Genomic DNA, 14949 nt, shown 5'->3' with positions numbered 1-14949 from the left:
TTGATATCTTAACTGGAGTAGTACAGGGATATATGATCTTGATCACCCCTTTTCAGAGATGATAGATTACATATCTGCATACATATGAAAATGAACATAGGAAAAGAAAACCTTGAATACAAGAAAAGACTAAAAAAGTCTTAGCATATTTACCTGGTAATGCAAAGGCACAGAGGGAATCTGAAGCAGATAATATAGCGGGTGAAGAATTAATAAGGCAAAGGATAGCATCAACAGAAATGCAGATGGATGTGAACCTGTTAGGAATATGTTAAAACTGGAAGTTACTGCACTGGAACAGTATCTAATCTCCTCTGAAGAAGAAGCAGTTGAATAGTTTCTTAAAAAGTCCAAAGAATATTTATATTTAACAGAGAAATGTGTGTTCCTGGATCATGTGAGGTGATACAGCATTACTCCTTTCTGATTTATGCCCAGTGAGATAGCCCAGCCCACAGGGTCATAATTACCATTTGGAAGCTCTTGGATGACCACAGTTATTTTTGAAATAACAGCTGAAATTTGAATGTAACTAACCTTCACATTATTGTTCACCTGTTCCTGGTCATCCCTAGGAGTAGATGAGTTGTTATGGACTCCCTTGTGTTCAATCGGCTGTTTACAGTGTATCAGAATTAAAAGTGAACGGCGAAAATGAAAAGATGAGTAAATTCTGGAAATTAATAACTACTTGACAGGATTCAACCTAGGGACTTTATTTGGGATTTGCAGTAGGCGTTTGCAGTGCATAAAGGTCATGGTTGGGCAACAGATGACAACACCACTGTATCATGCTTTTTTCTTTGCGAGCCAGGAGTTCTCCTAGTCACAGTATATGTATTGCCAGAGGCATGAGTAGTTACAACACTGTTTTTAGGGTGGAATTTGTCTTCTAGATGTTTCATGTTTCAGTTCATTTTCATGTTTCAGTCTATTGGAGTTACACATTGCAACTGGCCAGCTGCTGAGGGGCAAATGTGAAGCAATTAGTCTTAACAAATAGTAGAGCAAGACTAAGACATTTATTTTCAAAGTGCTTGCCCATTATCCATCTTCCATATAATTCAATTAGCGTTATTGCTGTTCTGAAAATAATTTGTGCACAGAAATAAACTACACAAATTTGTTAGCTGATGAGCTCTCATTACATTTGGCTAGCCAGCCTAGGGTTGGCCTACAACAAAAAAAATGAGGTTTAAACAGATCTTTTAAAAAAATAAGATAAATTAGGCCTATCACTTCCACCTAAGATTTATTTCAGTAACATACGGAATAAATCAAACCAGAAATATGACAGGATCCAATGAGAAAATAACTTGCTCTGATCCATTTTAATGCCAAAAATGTAGTTATTCATGGCTGCATAGCTAACAGTATAGCTACCTAACAGGAAAGCTGACTTAAAGCTCTTTCAGTTAATCTGGAGAGCTTCCTGCATTGCAGGAAAAATTCCATTAAATAATATATTGTTTCTGTATTTACAGAAGTTTTTTTGTTTAAAACATACTTTCCAATGAGAAAAAAAAATAAAATGAAAACTATAGAATCATAGAATAGTTTGGGTTGGAAGGAACCTTAAAGATCATCTCGTTCCAGCACCTCTTACTAGACCAGGCTGCTCAAAGCCCCATCCAGCCTGGCCTTGAGTATTTCCAGGCATGGGGCATCCACAGCTTCTCTGGGCAACCTGTTCCGGTGCTTCACCACCGTCACAGTAAAGAATTTTTCCTGATATCTTATCTAAATCTTCTCTCTTTCAGTTTAAAACCGTTACACCTTGTCTATCAATAGTATCCCTGATAAAGAGTCTCTTCCCATCTTTCCTGTAGGCCCTCTTTAAGTACTGGAAAGCTGATAGAAAGTCTCCCCAGAGTCTTCTCGTCTCCAGGCTGAACAACCGCAACTCTCTCAGCCTGTCCTCATAGGAGAGGTGCTCCAGCCCTCTGATCATCTTTGTGGCCCTCCTCTGGACCCACTTGAGCAGATCCTTGTCTTTTTTATGCTGGGGGCCCTAGGGCTGAACCACAGTGCTCCAGGTGGGGTCTCATGAGAGCAGAGTAGAAGGACAGAATCATCTCCCTTGACCTGCTGGCCACACTTCTTTTGGTGCAGCCCAGGGTACAGTTGGCTTTCTGGGCTGCGAGCCCACATTTCTGTCTCATATTCATATGCACCAATACCCCCAAGTCCTTCTCCGCAGGGCTGCTCTCAATCCATTCATTGCCCAGGCTGTCTCCATGTTTGGGGGTGCTCCGACGCAGGTGCAGGACCTTGCACTTGGCCTGGTTGAACTTCATGAGGTTTACACAGGCCCACATCTAAAGCCTGTCCAGGTCCCTCTGGGTGCCATCCCTTTTCCACTAGACCATCAACCACACCGCTCAGGTTGATGTCATCATAGATGAACAGGACATAGCATTCAGGTTTGAGAACAAATAAAGTAAGCCTTATCTTCTGATCTTCAGTCCAAAATGATATCTCAGGTTGGAAATTCAGAATGCTTGCAGTTCAAGTTTCCTTGTATGTGTAAGAGAACAAAAGCCATCATCTTGCCCTTGTCTGTAGGGTACAGCACTGCCATTCTTCCCCAGCTCCTTCCACTAGCAAGTGCATGTTAAAACAGAAGAGAATTTTTTTGCCTGCATACTAGGTGAAGGGAAGCTAACACACCTGATGAACCAGCAGGACTCCAGATCTGTTCTTCATACCTCATAACTATGCCTTCTACAATGTTGGAGAGAAAAGTGTTTATTGTGTTTCTCTTTTTCTAAATCAAATTGTAAGCTTTTCAACATTCAATATTTGTCAATTAAGCTTACTCAGAGCAATATGCTGGTGGCAATCAATGACATTTTTATAGTCATGATGCCAATATTGCTGGACAAGAGTTAGCAAAGTGAATTGCTTTTTTTTAGGAAGTTTTTTAGAGAGAGACAGGTCTTATTGTGGCAGAACCAATAGCGGCAACTTAAAGTCAAAAGAGAGAAATACCAGGAACTGAGAGTATTGATTTCTACTTGAGAAGTTTAGAGCATCCTCTTTGTCTCCCTCTTTAATTTCTCTTAATACCTATGAATTCCTAATACCTAGGGAATGACATACTGTGTTAAAATTTGAAAACGTCTTTTCCTGCACTTTCTTAAGTTCTGAATGTGACAGTAAATTCTCTGTGCTGTTTTCAAGAAGTCCTCCCACAGACCCAGGGAAAACCTGAAGAACATGAGAGTGGCCACACTGGTTCAGATCAAGGCTCTAAGCACAAGTGAGTGTGGAAGGAAGGGTAAGAACACAGCAAGAGTATCTCGCAGTCCCAAATATTTTTCCAGCCTTCAACTATTTTCAGCTATTTCCTAAGTGTGGTGTGCTTTGACACATAGATGGAAGTACTTGTTCAGTCTTCCTTGAAGCCATGTAAAATTCTTGCATCTATAACACCCTTTGACAAAGAGTTGCGTAGATGTGTCATCCTTCTGTAAGAGTGACCTCCTTTTGTTTATTTTGAACTTGACTTTCACTAGCTTCACTTAACACCCTTACTTTTTGTATTTAGAAGAGGCAGTGAACAGTCAGTCCCTGTCCATCTTATCTGGGCCATTTAGGATTTCATAGACCTGTCTCATGTCTTCCCAAGCCATCTCTTCTCCAGACTGGCAAGTCACAGCCTACTCAATTTTTCCTGGTACAGAAACCATTCCAGAACTTGGTTCCACGTTCTATTTCATCCTTTCAGAGATGGGAGAAGATGACTTCACACTTTACTGAAGGAGCAGGCAAACTATGGGTTTATAAAACGTGTTGCAAGTTATAGAATTTCCTTTTTTTTTTTTCTCCTTTATCCTGTCATCCTTATGTAGTCCTTTGAGTTTCATGCTCTTTGAATCAAGACCCTCAGTCTCCTCTGAGTCTGTGCAGAGACTAAAAAGCAGGGGACTGGGACACACATAATCTGAAGTCACATTCTTGGTTCTGACTATGACTGTGTGGTGTAGTTTTGGCAAGTCATCTCACTTTTTTTTTTCATGTTCGGTGCACTCTCTGAGCTATGTCAAGGATGACAAGTTTCTTTTCAATGTCATCACTGTGGAGGAAATTGTGCTGTGCTGTGAGCCATCAGTCCCTAGCAGGGGTTTGAAGATGAAAGGCTTTGTAAAAGCAGTAGTAGATGGAGATTCAGGTCCTTGGAGCAGCATGCTCTCAGAGCACTTTGCATATTCCTTGGCATTCTCACATGATTGCACAGAGCCGTGCTGGCATCACCCTCATGGCCCAGCACAGTCTGGGGACTTTTAAGCCCTGTCCTTCCAGTTGCTCACACCCAGGCTTCTTGTCCTACTTGCCGGTTAATCCAGTTTGGATTTTGCTAGTGATTGCACATACGCACAGAGGATGGAGAATATAGTCACACAAAAAATAGTTAGGAATAGATTTTAGTAAGAAGATGATTATAAGACTGTGGTGATCACGCACGGGGCTCTGTCAGACAAGCACACCAACCAGCCACCTGCAGGCAGTTAAACAGCCACCGTTATGTTCTCTTTTCTCCATTTGTCCATGCTGCTTCTTCCCCCATCCACCTGGATTTCTTCCCTTCTCCACTCTTGTCTCCTTCCTGCCTCTAATTACTTTTTCCCCATTGGTCACATTTTTGCTATGTGCATACCAAAGTTTGCTGATTTTGGTATAGTTTCCTAGGCAATCTCAGCCTTATGTGATATTACTGATACAGTTACCTAGGGACTGCTGGCCTTGCAAGATGCCACTCCCCAACAAGATTCCAATACTTGCATACCTGCAGGTATATCTGTATACCTTCACATACGTAGGCTTGCCCACTTGTTGTGTTCCCTGGGCAAGAGGATGAGATTTTCCACAGTATCAAAACAGTTGCTACAAGAGATGGACAGCAAATTGTCCTTTGCATGTTGGTTATATATTGTATGAGCTTATGGATCTGTGAAGGCATTAAGTTGAAATTACCCAGTGTTTGACTGAAGGACTCCTAAATCCTGCAGTCTTTACTTAACACATGAGACCTTAAAGCTCTCCAAGTAGGGACAAGAGAATGCTCATGCATGATCAAGCATCTATGATTTCATTACTGGAGCTAATGAACTATTAACAAGTGAGATGGGGGGAAGGTTCATGTGTGTGCTTTTAGCGCATCCCATCATGAGGTAGTTTGAATGGGTTGAGGAAGACAAGACTCTAAAAGCCTTCTCAGCTAAGTAGCTTCCAGTTGAGCTAAATCGTGATCAAACACTGAAGTTACTGCAACTCAGCTATGGATGTCATCTTGCTAAATTTAGTAATAAAGTCATTGCCTTCATTCAAGTGCCCTTATCATTAGGTGCTGGTGTGAGGAGCTTCAAATTATCCTGTATTCAAGATCAAAGAACTGAAGTTTTTCAGTCACACAAGGTCTGAAAGACTTGTAAACAGATAGGAAATACATTTTCTCTTCCTTGTTTTTCTTTTCAACAGAGTGATGATATAACCAAGATCTCAAAGGCTGCTAAAATAATGGAGCGGATGGTGAATCAGAACACATTTGACGACATTGCACAAGGTACAGTCCTGCTGGGAGATGCTTCTAACTCAAGCCAGATGTCCTGCTTTGAGTGGCCACAACCATAGCAAGGACAGGACAGGGAGGAAAGGAAAGGAAAGGAAAGGAAAGGAAAGGAAAGGAAAGGAAAGGAAAGGAAAGGAAAGGAAAGGAAAGGAAAGGAAAGGAAAGGAAAGGAAAGGAAAGGAAAGGAAAGGAAAGGAAAGGAAAGGAAAGGAAGGAAAGGAAAGGAAAGGAAAGGAAAGGAAAGGAAAGGAAAGGAAAGGAAGGAAAGGAAAGGAAAGGAAAGGGAAGGGAAGGGAAGGGAAGGAAGGAAGGGAAGGGAAGGGAAGGAAGGGAAGGGAAGGGAAGGGGAAGGGAAGGGAAGGGAAGGGAAGGGAAGGGAAGGAGGAAGGGAAGGGAAGGGAAAGGGAAACAGTGCTAAAACGAACAGGCCTCGAACCTGCTGACTCACACAAGACAAACAGTTCAGCAGACCATGGGAATGCAAAGGGCATGCCACATCAGCCTTGCTCTGAGCTGTCTGGGGACAGTGGGTCTGGTCAACATTGCCCTCCCCGCAGCACTTCTCTCCCTCAGCAGGTACTTCCCTCCTGGATGCACGTGCTGGTGACAGCAACCAGTGCCAGGCAGCTCTCTGCTGGCATACGGGTCCTAGCCATGGTGACATACTCGCTCTCAATGTGATTTTGCAAGGATTTTGCTGTCTCTGCTCAGCTCCCTCCTGAAAAGTCCACATCAAGCTCTGGGAGTGGCCTGAGGTCACTCCAGGCTTCTGCTTTCTTGTTCATCCTTTGTCAGCTTTTAGATCATCAGATTTTTTTGTGTAAGGACTTGGTGCTTGATAAAATGCATTTACATGGCTTAGGTGCTGGTTTGGAGTTGAGACTTAAGGACTAAGACAGTTTTTATAATAACAATTGGGTTGTGCAGAGGCTGTGAGGATAACAGACTGTTTTTTAAAGCTTCCCTGGCCCTACACCATGCTGATTTATTTCCGAGTTATATACCAGCACCTTTTCCTTGATTACTTTTTTTTTGTTGTTTAGATTTTAAATATTTTGAGGATGCCTCTGATGAATACAGAGACCAGCAAGGAACCCTCCTCCCACTCTGGAAGTTCCAGTATGACAAAACCAAGAGACTTGCAGTTACTGCCATCTCCTGGTAAGTCTTATTACAAACTTACTCTCGGCTGTTTCGCAGGGGAGTGGAGCTACTCGAATGTCACGGCACCTTAACAAGGCAGGGCTGGTTTCTCTGAAAACACCGTTTTCAATAGTTACAGTCAGCTGCTTTGGCAGCACCTAGATATGCCTGATGCTTCTGGATGCAAAGCACCTTGTGGAAGACTGAATGTGCCAGGCTTGTGCCATGCAGCAAAACATGATGGCACAGCAGGGTCTGTGCAGCACTAGGGCAAAGTGAGTGCCGTTAGCAGAGCAAAGGAGAGTCCCTTCCTGGAAAGCTCGGGTAGATATGTCATATCTTTGGGCAATATGCTGTAGGAATCAATCCTGAAAAGCCCAGGGGAGGAGAAGGAGTAGCAACTATATTTTTGACAAGTATCAACAGAGTAGAATTAAAGCAACAGAAAGGGAAATGCAAACATTGCATGTACCAGACAGGTTGCGCCATAGACTGTAAGGCACTGATACCAGACAAGACCTTTATGCTTGGTACATATTCAATCACTGCCCAGGCAACAGTGGTATTTGTGTACTGGGATCTTACACAGTTGCGTTTAGTAGGCATTTGCCCTGCAGTCCACTTTTGCATATTTATACCTGGTCAGTCCAAAAAACCAATCACTGATAGCTTCAAATCAACTCTTTTTTTCTGAGATGTTATCGCCATGGCTATTACCATGTAAAATACTCATCTACAACCTGAATGAGTCCTTTTACTTTTTACTGTGCTTGATCCTCCCCAGAAATGGCTTGGTTCATGCACTGAGCATGAGAGATACATACTCAGCTCCTGCCTTGTGCTCCCCTGCAGCTAGACCTCCTCTCACTTGTTTGTGGGGCAGAGTGAACACATCTGTGTCTTGCCAGAGAGGATATATGGAGAGACAGAGCAAGATTGCGGTCTTCTGTCTTTTCAAGACACTGCAGTAATTATACTTTAATAGAATATCAAGGATACAGTCGTGTGAGAATTACAAAATAACCGTAAAATGAGATGTAAAATTCGGTGTAAAGGCATCTTTTATAGGTAGTTTGTGCTGCTGTTATTCTTGTCTCCAGTAAATGATAACAGAAAGATGGCCCTGAAATTGGAAGAAGGACTCCAAATTGCCCTGTGTAATAATATTTTCTAATTTAATTTTTACTCTCACATTGTTAGCAGTGATAGTGCAATGAGTGGGTAGAGCAAGAGCATTAGAATGCCTAGCTATTAGCCCACGTGAAAAAGGAGAAATGAAAGAAGAAGTGGTTTTATTTTATTGATTCATAATAGCAAGTCAGAGAAAACGCTCATTAGACAATTTTCACATACATTCATTTTGCAGAATTGCTATCCATTGGTTATGCTGTGTGAACTCAGGGACAGCAATGGTACTGACCTTTGTCCCATGTAAACCCTACAGTAACTGTCCACACACAGCAGAAGTTGTAAAGAAGGTAATTTTTTTTCAAATAAAGGGGCTTTAGAAGGCATAGTAGACGGCTAATTGCACACAGTTGGTATGCCTGAGCAAATATGCTGTCCACCATCTCGGTCAGAAGGGAATTTCCCTTCCTGGTCTGTGGGAATGATCATGAATTCATGAACTGATAGCTGTCTCTTAAAGCATCCCTCATTATTTAATAACAGGTAGGATAAGTAAGTTTATTGTGTATTATTCTGTTGTGGTTTAGAAACTCCTTTATTCTTGCCCCTGGAAGATGAAAATCAACACATTCCTGCCTTTTTCCTTTCCTCAAAGACCTCATTTTTAAAAGCAAACTTTCTGTGATTATGAAATGGATAAGTCAAGAAGTGCTAGAGATTGATATCATGTCTGTCTGTGCCCTTTTTGTCCTTTTCATCTGCTTCTGTGGTCTTCTGTTGTTTTATTTTTTTATGCATCTTAAGTCTGGAAGAATTACTCATACATGAACATTACTAGTGCATATGTTCAAAGGATCAAGTTCTCAGACTGTATGCAGTCCTGTGAGAACAGACTCTGATAATAATGTGTGAACCTGTGCATTTCTATGGAACTATATGTCTAATAATAAATGCAATCTTATATATTTCATTACAGGAATCCAAAGTACAAGGACCTATTTGCAGTGGGGAGTGGGGTATGGCTCTTGTAAGTAACAAATGCAAAAGGATCATTGAGAAATTTAAAATATTAACAGGTGCACTGAGATCAAACCATATAATACTCTTGAGCATGGATTGCATCTCATAGCAAAGACTGACCTAATCTGAAAGCAGTAAGTTGAAATTTAACTCAAGATAGGGATTAGGCCTTTACATTCCATGACATAAACATTCGGAAATGCATAGGCATAGGCAGCGTTAGCCAGGGCTTTTGGTTTGTGGCAGTGCTGACTCTACTTTTGGTTAAGAACTTGCCTCTAGAAGCACCACTTAATCCTTTTTGTCTTACTTGATGGGCTCTGATTTCTCTCTTCCTGCCTTTCTAAGTGCTGAAAGACCAGATATGTTATGTTTTGCCAAAAGCCAACCATGAGAGACTTCTCGAAGTGTAAACTCTTTGCTTTCTTGTTAGGAGACACCTTCCAGGGGCCTCTCAGAGGACAAGCTTTCCATGACGGCACATCAGGCCTGGATATTGTGAAAAGGCACTTTCCCTGCTATGGTCTCTGGGATTGGACATGGGATAATTCTGAGAAGCAATGAACGTAGGGTTCAGGGGTTGTTGTGTATTACTCCATATTAATCTCTATCCAGTATTACTGCTCTCATGTTCAGGAAATGAAAAAGAATTCTAACAGGTTGATGTTTTCTGACCTTTGTTGTTGTTGTTTTGCTGTGTGCATTACATCTACCTGATCAGTTTATATACTTTTTTTTTTAACAACATGGGAATCTGTATCAGCAACTTTGCATTTCCTTCTTTTCGCAATCTCTTGTTGCTTACAAGATTGCTGTATTCTGAATTCTTGTCTTAACATCTCCCCCTTTGCTCCTGTGTTAATTGGCTAGTAATGTCACTGTGAATAAACATTCTCTCTTCTGTTCTCTCACTCTCTTCTACTTTCTAGCTCTACCTGAAGTGCTGACTATCATGAACAGCTTTTTAGGCACAGAACAGAATTCTGGTAGTTCCCTCCAAGGACCACTGCTTCCCAGGGAAATTCCCAAAGAGAGGAGACCAGTTGTGAGGCAAGTTTTCCTGGGGTCTTTCTCACCCAGGTACTGTTGGCTCTTCAATGTTACTTTCTCAGCAGTCTACTCAATAAACTTTTCAGGTCCCCTGAAAGTGCTTCTGGGACTAGCCAGGACCCTACTCTTCTTCCACTGTTAGTAGCTGCTGTAGAATCACATTGCTGGCATTCTCAGGTAGTGAACAGTGACCTTAAAGCCTAAGCTTTACATCAGATGGGTGTTGTTAATTAACAAGGGAATACAGATGAACAGCTGAAATCCCAAACTATTTTAAGTCTCTGGCTTTTCCTCAGAGCTTGTGAAGATCACAGCAGTATCCCACCTGGACATCTCCAGGGCATCTGCTCCTTGCAAAAGGAGTTCTTACCCCCAGTTCTTACCATTAAGTCTGACACAAAGCAGAGAGGGTCTGAGAAAAGAACAGTATTGCAAAGGCAGCAGAGCCCTCTCCTTGCTGCAAGAAGAGGACAAACTACAGAACAGGCAGACTACAGTCATTAGATTTGTGAGAAGGACTAGGCGTTTTGACGCAATCGATCTCCCCACTGTCTCTAGCAGAAGAGACGTCCTTCTCAGAGTATTAGTATTTTATTTATTTAAGAAAAAGCTGACTCTTCTGTAGGGCACTAATAATTCTCCATCTGGCTTGAAATAAAGATCACTCGTTGTGTTACATGTAAACAGTGGTTAAGAATTGCAGATAGCACGATTAAACACTAAAATTTTTACCCTAAATACCCCAAACTAAGGAATTCTTTGTGGAGGATAGAGAATGGGGGAGCCAAAGAGAGGACCTTACCAGTAGCGACATTTTTGCCCACCAGACATTTCAATTTATCTGTATGTGCTTGAAAAGTACAGGTGGACATTTTTGCTAGTGTGCTTTGTGCTGAGAAAGTTAGAATCTGTTGTGAATATTCTGAACTACCAAGGCAAGTAATTTGGTATTTATTTTAAGGGAATACCTTTTTTTTTGAATGAATGATGAAGGCTCTCAGCTGTGATAAAATGACTAAGGAAATTCATTGTTGTGAAGTCTAGTGCATGAGGGATAAATAGCTCAGCACTGGGCTCCATGGAGATTGCTATTCCTGTTATTCAGGAAAGTGATCTTGAAGTAATTCAAGTACATTTTCTTTTCAAACACTTGGTAGTGCTCAGCAATACTCAAAAAGACAAAACAAAAATTGATGGGAATCACTATGAAAGAAGAAAAAACCTGAAACTTCTGAATACAGTGGACACAAAATAGAAAACTAAATATAAAGCAGCAGTATAAACAACAATAGAAAACTAAAAAGAGAACAAAACAAGATATGTGATAAACTGGCCTTGTGCTTACTGTGTGCACTTCTGTCTGTGAACTCCGAAGAAGAATGTGTTAGGCTGTGGAAGGGTTGGAAAAGGTCCAGAAAAGGGCAGCAAGGATGAACAGAAATATATATAATGACTCGTGCTCAGAGAATATAAACAGTCTAGGACTTTTAAATAGACTAGGGTGAGGGACTTGTTGTGGGTCTGTGGACTCATGAGTGTATGGGGAAAGTGAAAAGGGGTCAAGTGTTCATTATTGCCCATATAACACAAGAATGAGAAGACCTTATGAAATTATTGAGTAGCCGGACTAAGACAAATTTAAAACAGAATATTATGATATGTAATGAAATTGTGGAATATTTCTTCCTTCCTTTGTGATCTGGAGGACAGAGATACAGGTTAGATAAACTCATGGAGGGCCAGTTTGCTGTTGGAAGGACAAACCATCCAATTCAGTAAATTCGTAACTGTAAATTACTGAAAGCTCTGAGTACGTATAAGGAAATAGACCTATATTTGCTGAGGTTCTTATAGTATTTAACCAGGTGCTACTCAGTACTGTTGGAGATCAGATACTTGGCTACAGGGACCTTTGGTGTGGTCCCAAATACCCATTCTTCTGTATTTCTCTGTGAAATGCATGAAATGCAACCAGATGGATTGTCTTCATTTATACTGGTAAGAATTGTGTTCTGCTTGCAATATTGCAGCATTACATTTTCCTCTTAAAATGACATTTTCCTCTTGAAGTTCACTCCATCTGAGTCCTAGAAATGTTCCTGTTAGTTTGCCAAGAAGCCTAAATTGGCCCGACTATGTCTTTAATTCAGTAGGCAGCAGCTAGTTGAAAGAGAAGATTAGGATAAGCCTTTGCAAAAGAAAGCATGTTGAGAAGTGCTTAGGATATTCCTTGCCTTGTACATCAGCAGAAAATCTTACTGTACTCACAGCTCCTGTGCTCAGAGAGTGTAGGAATTGGGCACTGCCTTCCCACTGCCCTGCTACCCAGGCTCAGGAGAAGAGATACAAGCTCAAGGATGGTAATGTCCCCACTTAGACTGTTCAAACAGTTCTTCTAACTTGTTACGCTAAGAAAGATCCTGACTAGTGCTTTCTGGGTTGTTCAGAAGTATTTGTTGTTTGTGTTAGTTTTGCCAGGGTCCATTGTGACAAGGGCAATACACAGATGCAGAGGAAGGCAGGCCTTAAGTCAGTGGCTTGCCATCTAAGTGGGCAAGGGATCCAGAAGACTTCTTATCCCATTTTTATAGCAGACACAGGGGCATAGTTTACCTGATCCAGCTGTAGCCAAATGAGTCTCAGCCCTAAGCTTCCCCTTTAGTCAGCAGTGAGAGATCAGCGCATCCAGAGCCCATCCATTCTGCTGTAAGCCCGGTGTCCAAGAGAGGAACTGAAGTAGCCCTCTGGAAGCGGTGGTTTCTCCCTGTGGACTGTAGAATGAGCCCAGGCAGAGCACGTAGCCTAAATCCCTGTCTGTTATAGGACAAAAGTGAGGAGAGATGAATCCTGGTCAGAGGAAATAGTCCTGGAGTAACAGAGGGGCTGGGGTAGAGCCAGGAGCAGAACCCAGATCTTTGGATCTGTGGTGGCCATAATTACATCACCAGTCTTTTGTGCAGCATGCATTTGGGAGCACTGCCAAGGTACAAGTAATACATTTGTCCTATTGCCCGAAGTATACTTTTAGAAACAAAGGGTCCCTTGTTTACTATGGGTCCATTTCACTCCAGTGTGGCAAGTTCTTTACAGAGAGGCCCCTAGCCTCTCCCTTGCTTTTGTATCACATTTCTGGAGTCTTCACCAGTGATTTATTTGGATGGGGATTCTGATGCTAATGGCATTTCTTTGGCATGAGACGGTCTCTTCTGAACAAGGAAATATTGTCATCGTAATTTGCAATTCAGGATCTATGCTGCTTGGCTGGAATTAATTTTTATTCCCATCAGGAGGAGCTGTCTTTCTGTTTTTGTTTTTGCATAAATGAGATTTCTGGGTTGCTGGCTAGACTGACAGCCTGCAGTGCAGGGTTCAAAGAAGCTGTGATGGGTGTTGAGCTTGTGTTCTGCCTTGATGATGGGAGCACCACACTCAGGTCTTAGCAATCACCTTAGTTCATGTTCCAGAAGCAAGTGTGCCTCTGACAGCCTTCAGAAATTAATTTTTGTGTGCAGCTCCATCTGTCAGCACATGAAGTGAGGAGGGAAAAACAGTATTTGTATAGCAAATATATTTTATCCTACTGTTTCTTTGCACTCAGTGGATGTAACTTGCCAGTCACAAATGATGGGTGAGGAGTACGGACTCACACTTACTCTGGCAAAAGTATCTACTCAGTTATTCACAGTGCTGGGTCTGAAGCGGGGCCTCATGTAGACAGAAACAGACCATGTAAAGATGCCTATACTGCTCTAGCTTTCTTGTGTAACATCAGCATGAGGAATGCTAGTACAGTGTCCTTATACTGGCGTGACTGCATCCAAAGTAAGAGTTGTAATGGCTCTGTGACTGAACTAAATTGGTGTAAAATCTGGGCCAGTGCTTTCACAGAGATGAGATGGTATTTAATAGATGTCCTGAGGCTCCCTGGTGCTGAGGAGTCATGGCTGAACACTGAGACCACTGGCCAGCTCTTATTGTACTCTCCTACAACATAACGTCAGGTAAACACAGACTAGGTGTACTTACAGAACAGTCTTGTATTTTCCCATTTCTCAAATGCACTGCCCAATGAACATAGACAGTCTTTTATTTACTGTGCTCCACTGATTGAGGCTGATGGATGGTCATTGCAATAAGGATATTCCCAAATGGGACATGCTCAGGGTGCTTCGGAGGGAACAGGGAGAGGACAAAATGAGCCAAGTGGCTTTAACAGCAAGGTACTGCAGTTTCCTGCCCACCTCTGTGCTTTGTAGGCATTGCTTGCTCTGCTGGTGGTCTCATCCTTCACAGTTCTGCCACTCTTCAAATCAATTGAATCCATTCATCCTCAATGCTCCATGAGCACTTAGCACTAAAGGATGAAGTAGAGATCCTCAAGGAGCTAGCTCCTCAAGAACACTGAGAAACATTCTTTCAGGAAGGGTAGTGAAAACAAGACAGCAAGTCCAATAAGATTGGCAGGGTCAAGGAACATGCTTCTTTTACCTTACAATTTCTTGGCTAGGATCTGATCCTGCACAGACAACTGAAAGGAGCAGTCATTACTACACACCATAATTCATGATGAGAATTTGAAGAATCAGGCATTTAAATTAGGGATTAGAATAAAGAAAATGACTGGTTACAAAAGTAGCTCACTTGTAGAGGGTAAAAGTCATCCTTCTGGGACGGAGAGAATATGTTTGGAGGTATGCCATTTTCCACTCCCTCTTTTTGCGCAAGAAACCTGGGCCCCCTCTGTCTGGAAAGCAAACAGTGGAAAAAATAATTAATAGAGAATTCCCAATCCATGATTCCCTCCAAAGATTTAATGAAAATTAAGATCATCTCCATATTGTGCACCACTTTGGTTCATACACAGCATGTTCCAAGCCCCAAAGGCTTCTGCTAGCCCAAATGCTTTGTTTTCTAGCAAAATATTTCTCTGCCAAGTATGAATTTGAGAGGAAAAAGTAAGAAATCTTAGACTTATAGAATGGTTTAGGTTGGAAAGAACCTTAAAGATCATCTTGTTCCAACCCCCTGCCATGGGC

The 14949-nt window shown here is 41.8% G+C and overlaps 1 protein-coding gene across 1 annotated transcript in view; it reads left to right on the top strand.

Moving 5' to 3' along the window:
• The window catches only part of DNAI1 (dynein axonemal intermediate chain 1), a 161732-nt gene that overhangs the window by 31892 nt on the left and 114891 nt on the right, over positions 1-14949 (top strand). The window contains exons 10-13 of the mRNA XM_063320830.1: positions 5482-5566; positions 6616-6733; positions 8820-8859; positions 13741-13744. Coding sequence (XP_063176900.1) covers positions 5482-5566; positions 6616-6733; positions 8820-8859; positions 13741-13744 — 247 coding nt within the window. The remainder of the gene's footprint in view (positions 1-5481; positions 5567-6615; positions 6734-8819; positions 8860-13740; positions 13745-14949) is intronic.

The sequence above is a fragment of the Chroicocephalus ridibundus genome, chromosome Z, assembly GCF_963924245.1.
Source record: "Chroicocephalus ridibundus chromosome Z, bChrRid1.1, whole genome shotgun sequence".
Lineage (NCBI taxonomy): Eukaryota > Metazoa > Chordata > Aves > Charadriiformes > Laridae > Chroicocephalus > Chroicocephalus ridibundus.
The sequence above is the reverse complement of the archived record's forward strand: the minus strand, read 5'-3'. Positions and strand labels throughout refer to the sequence as shown.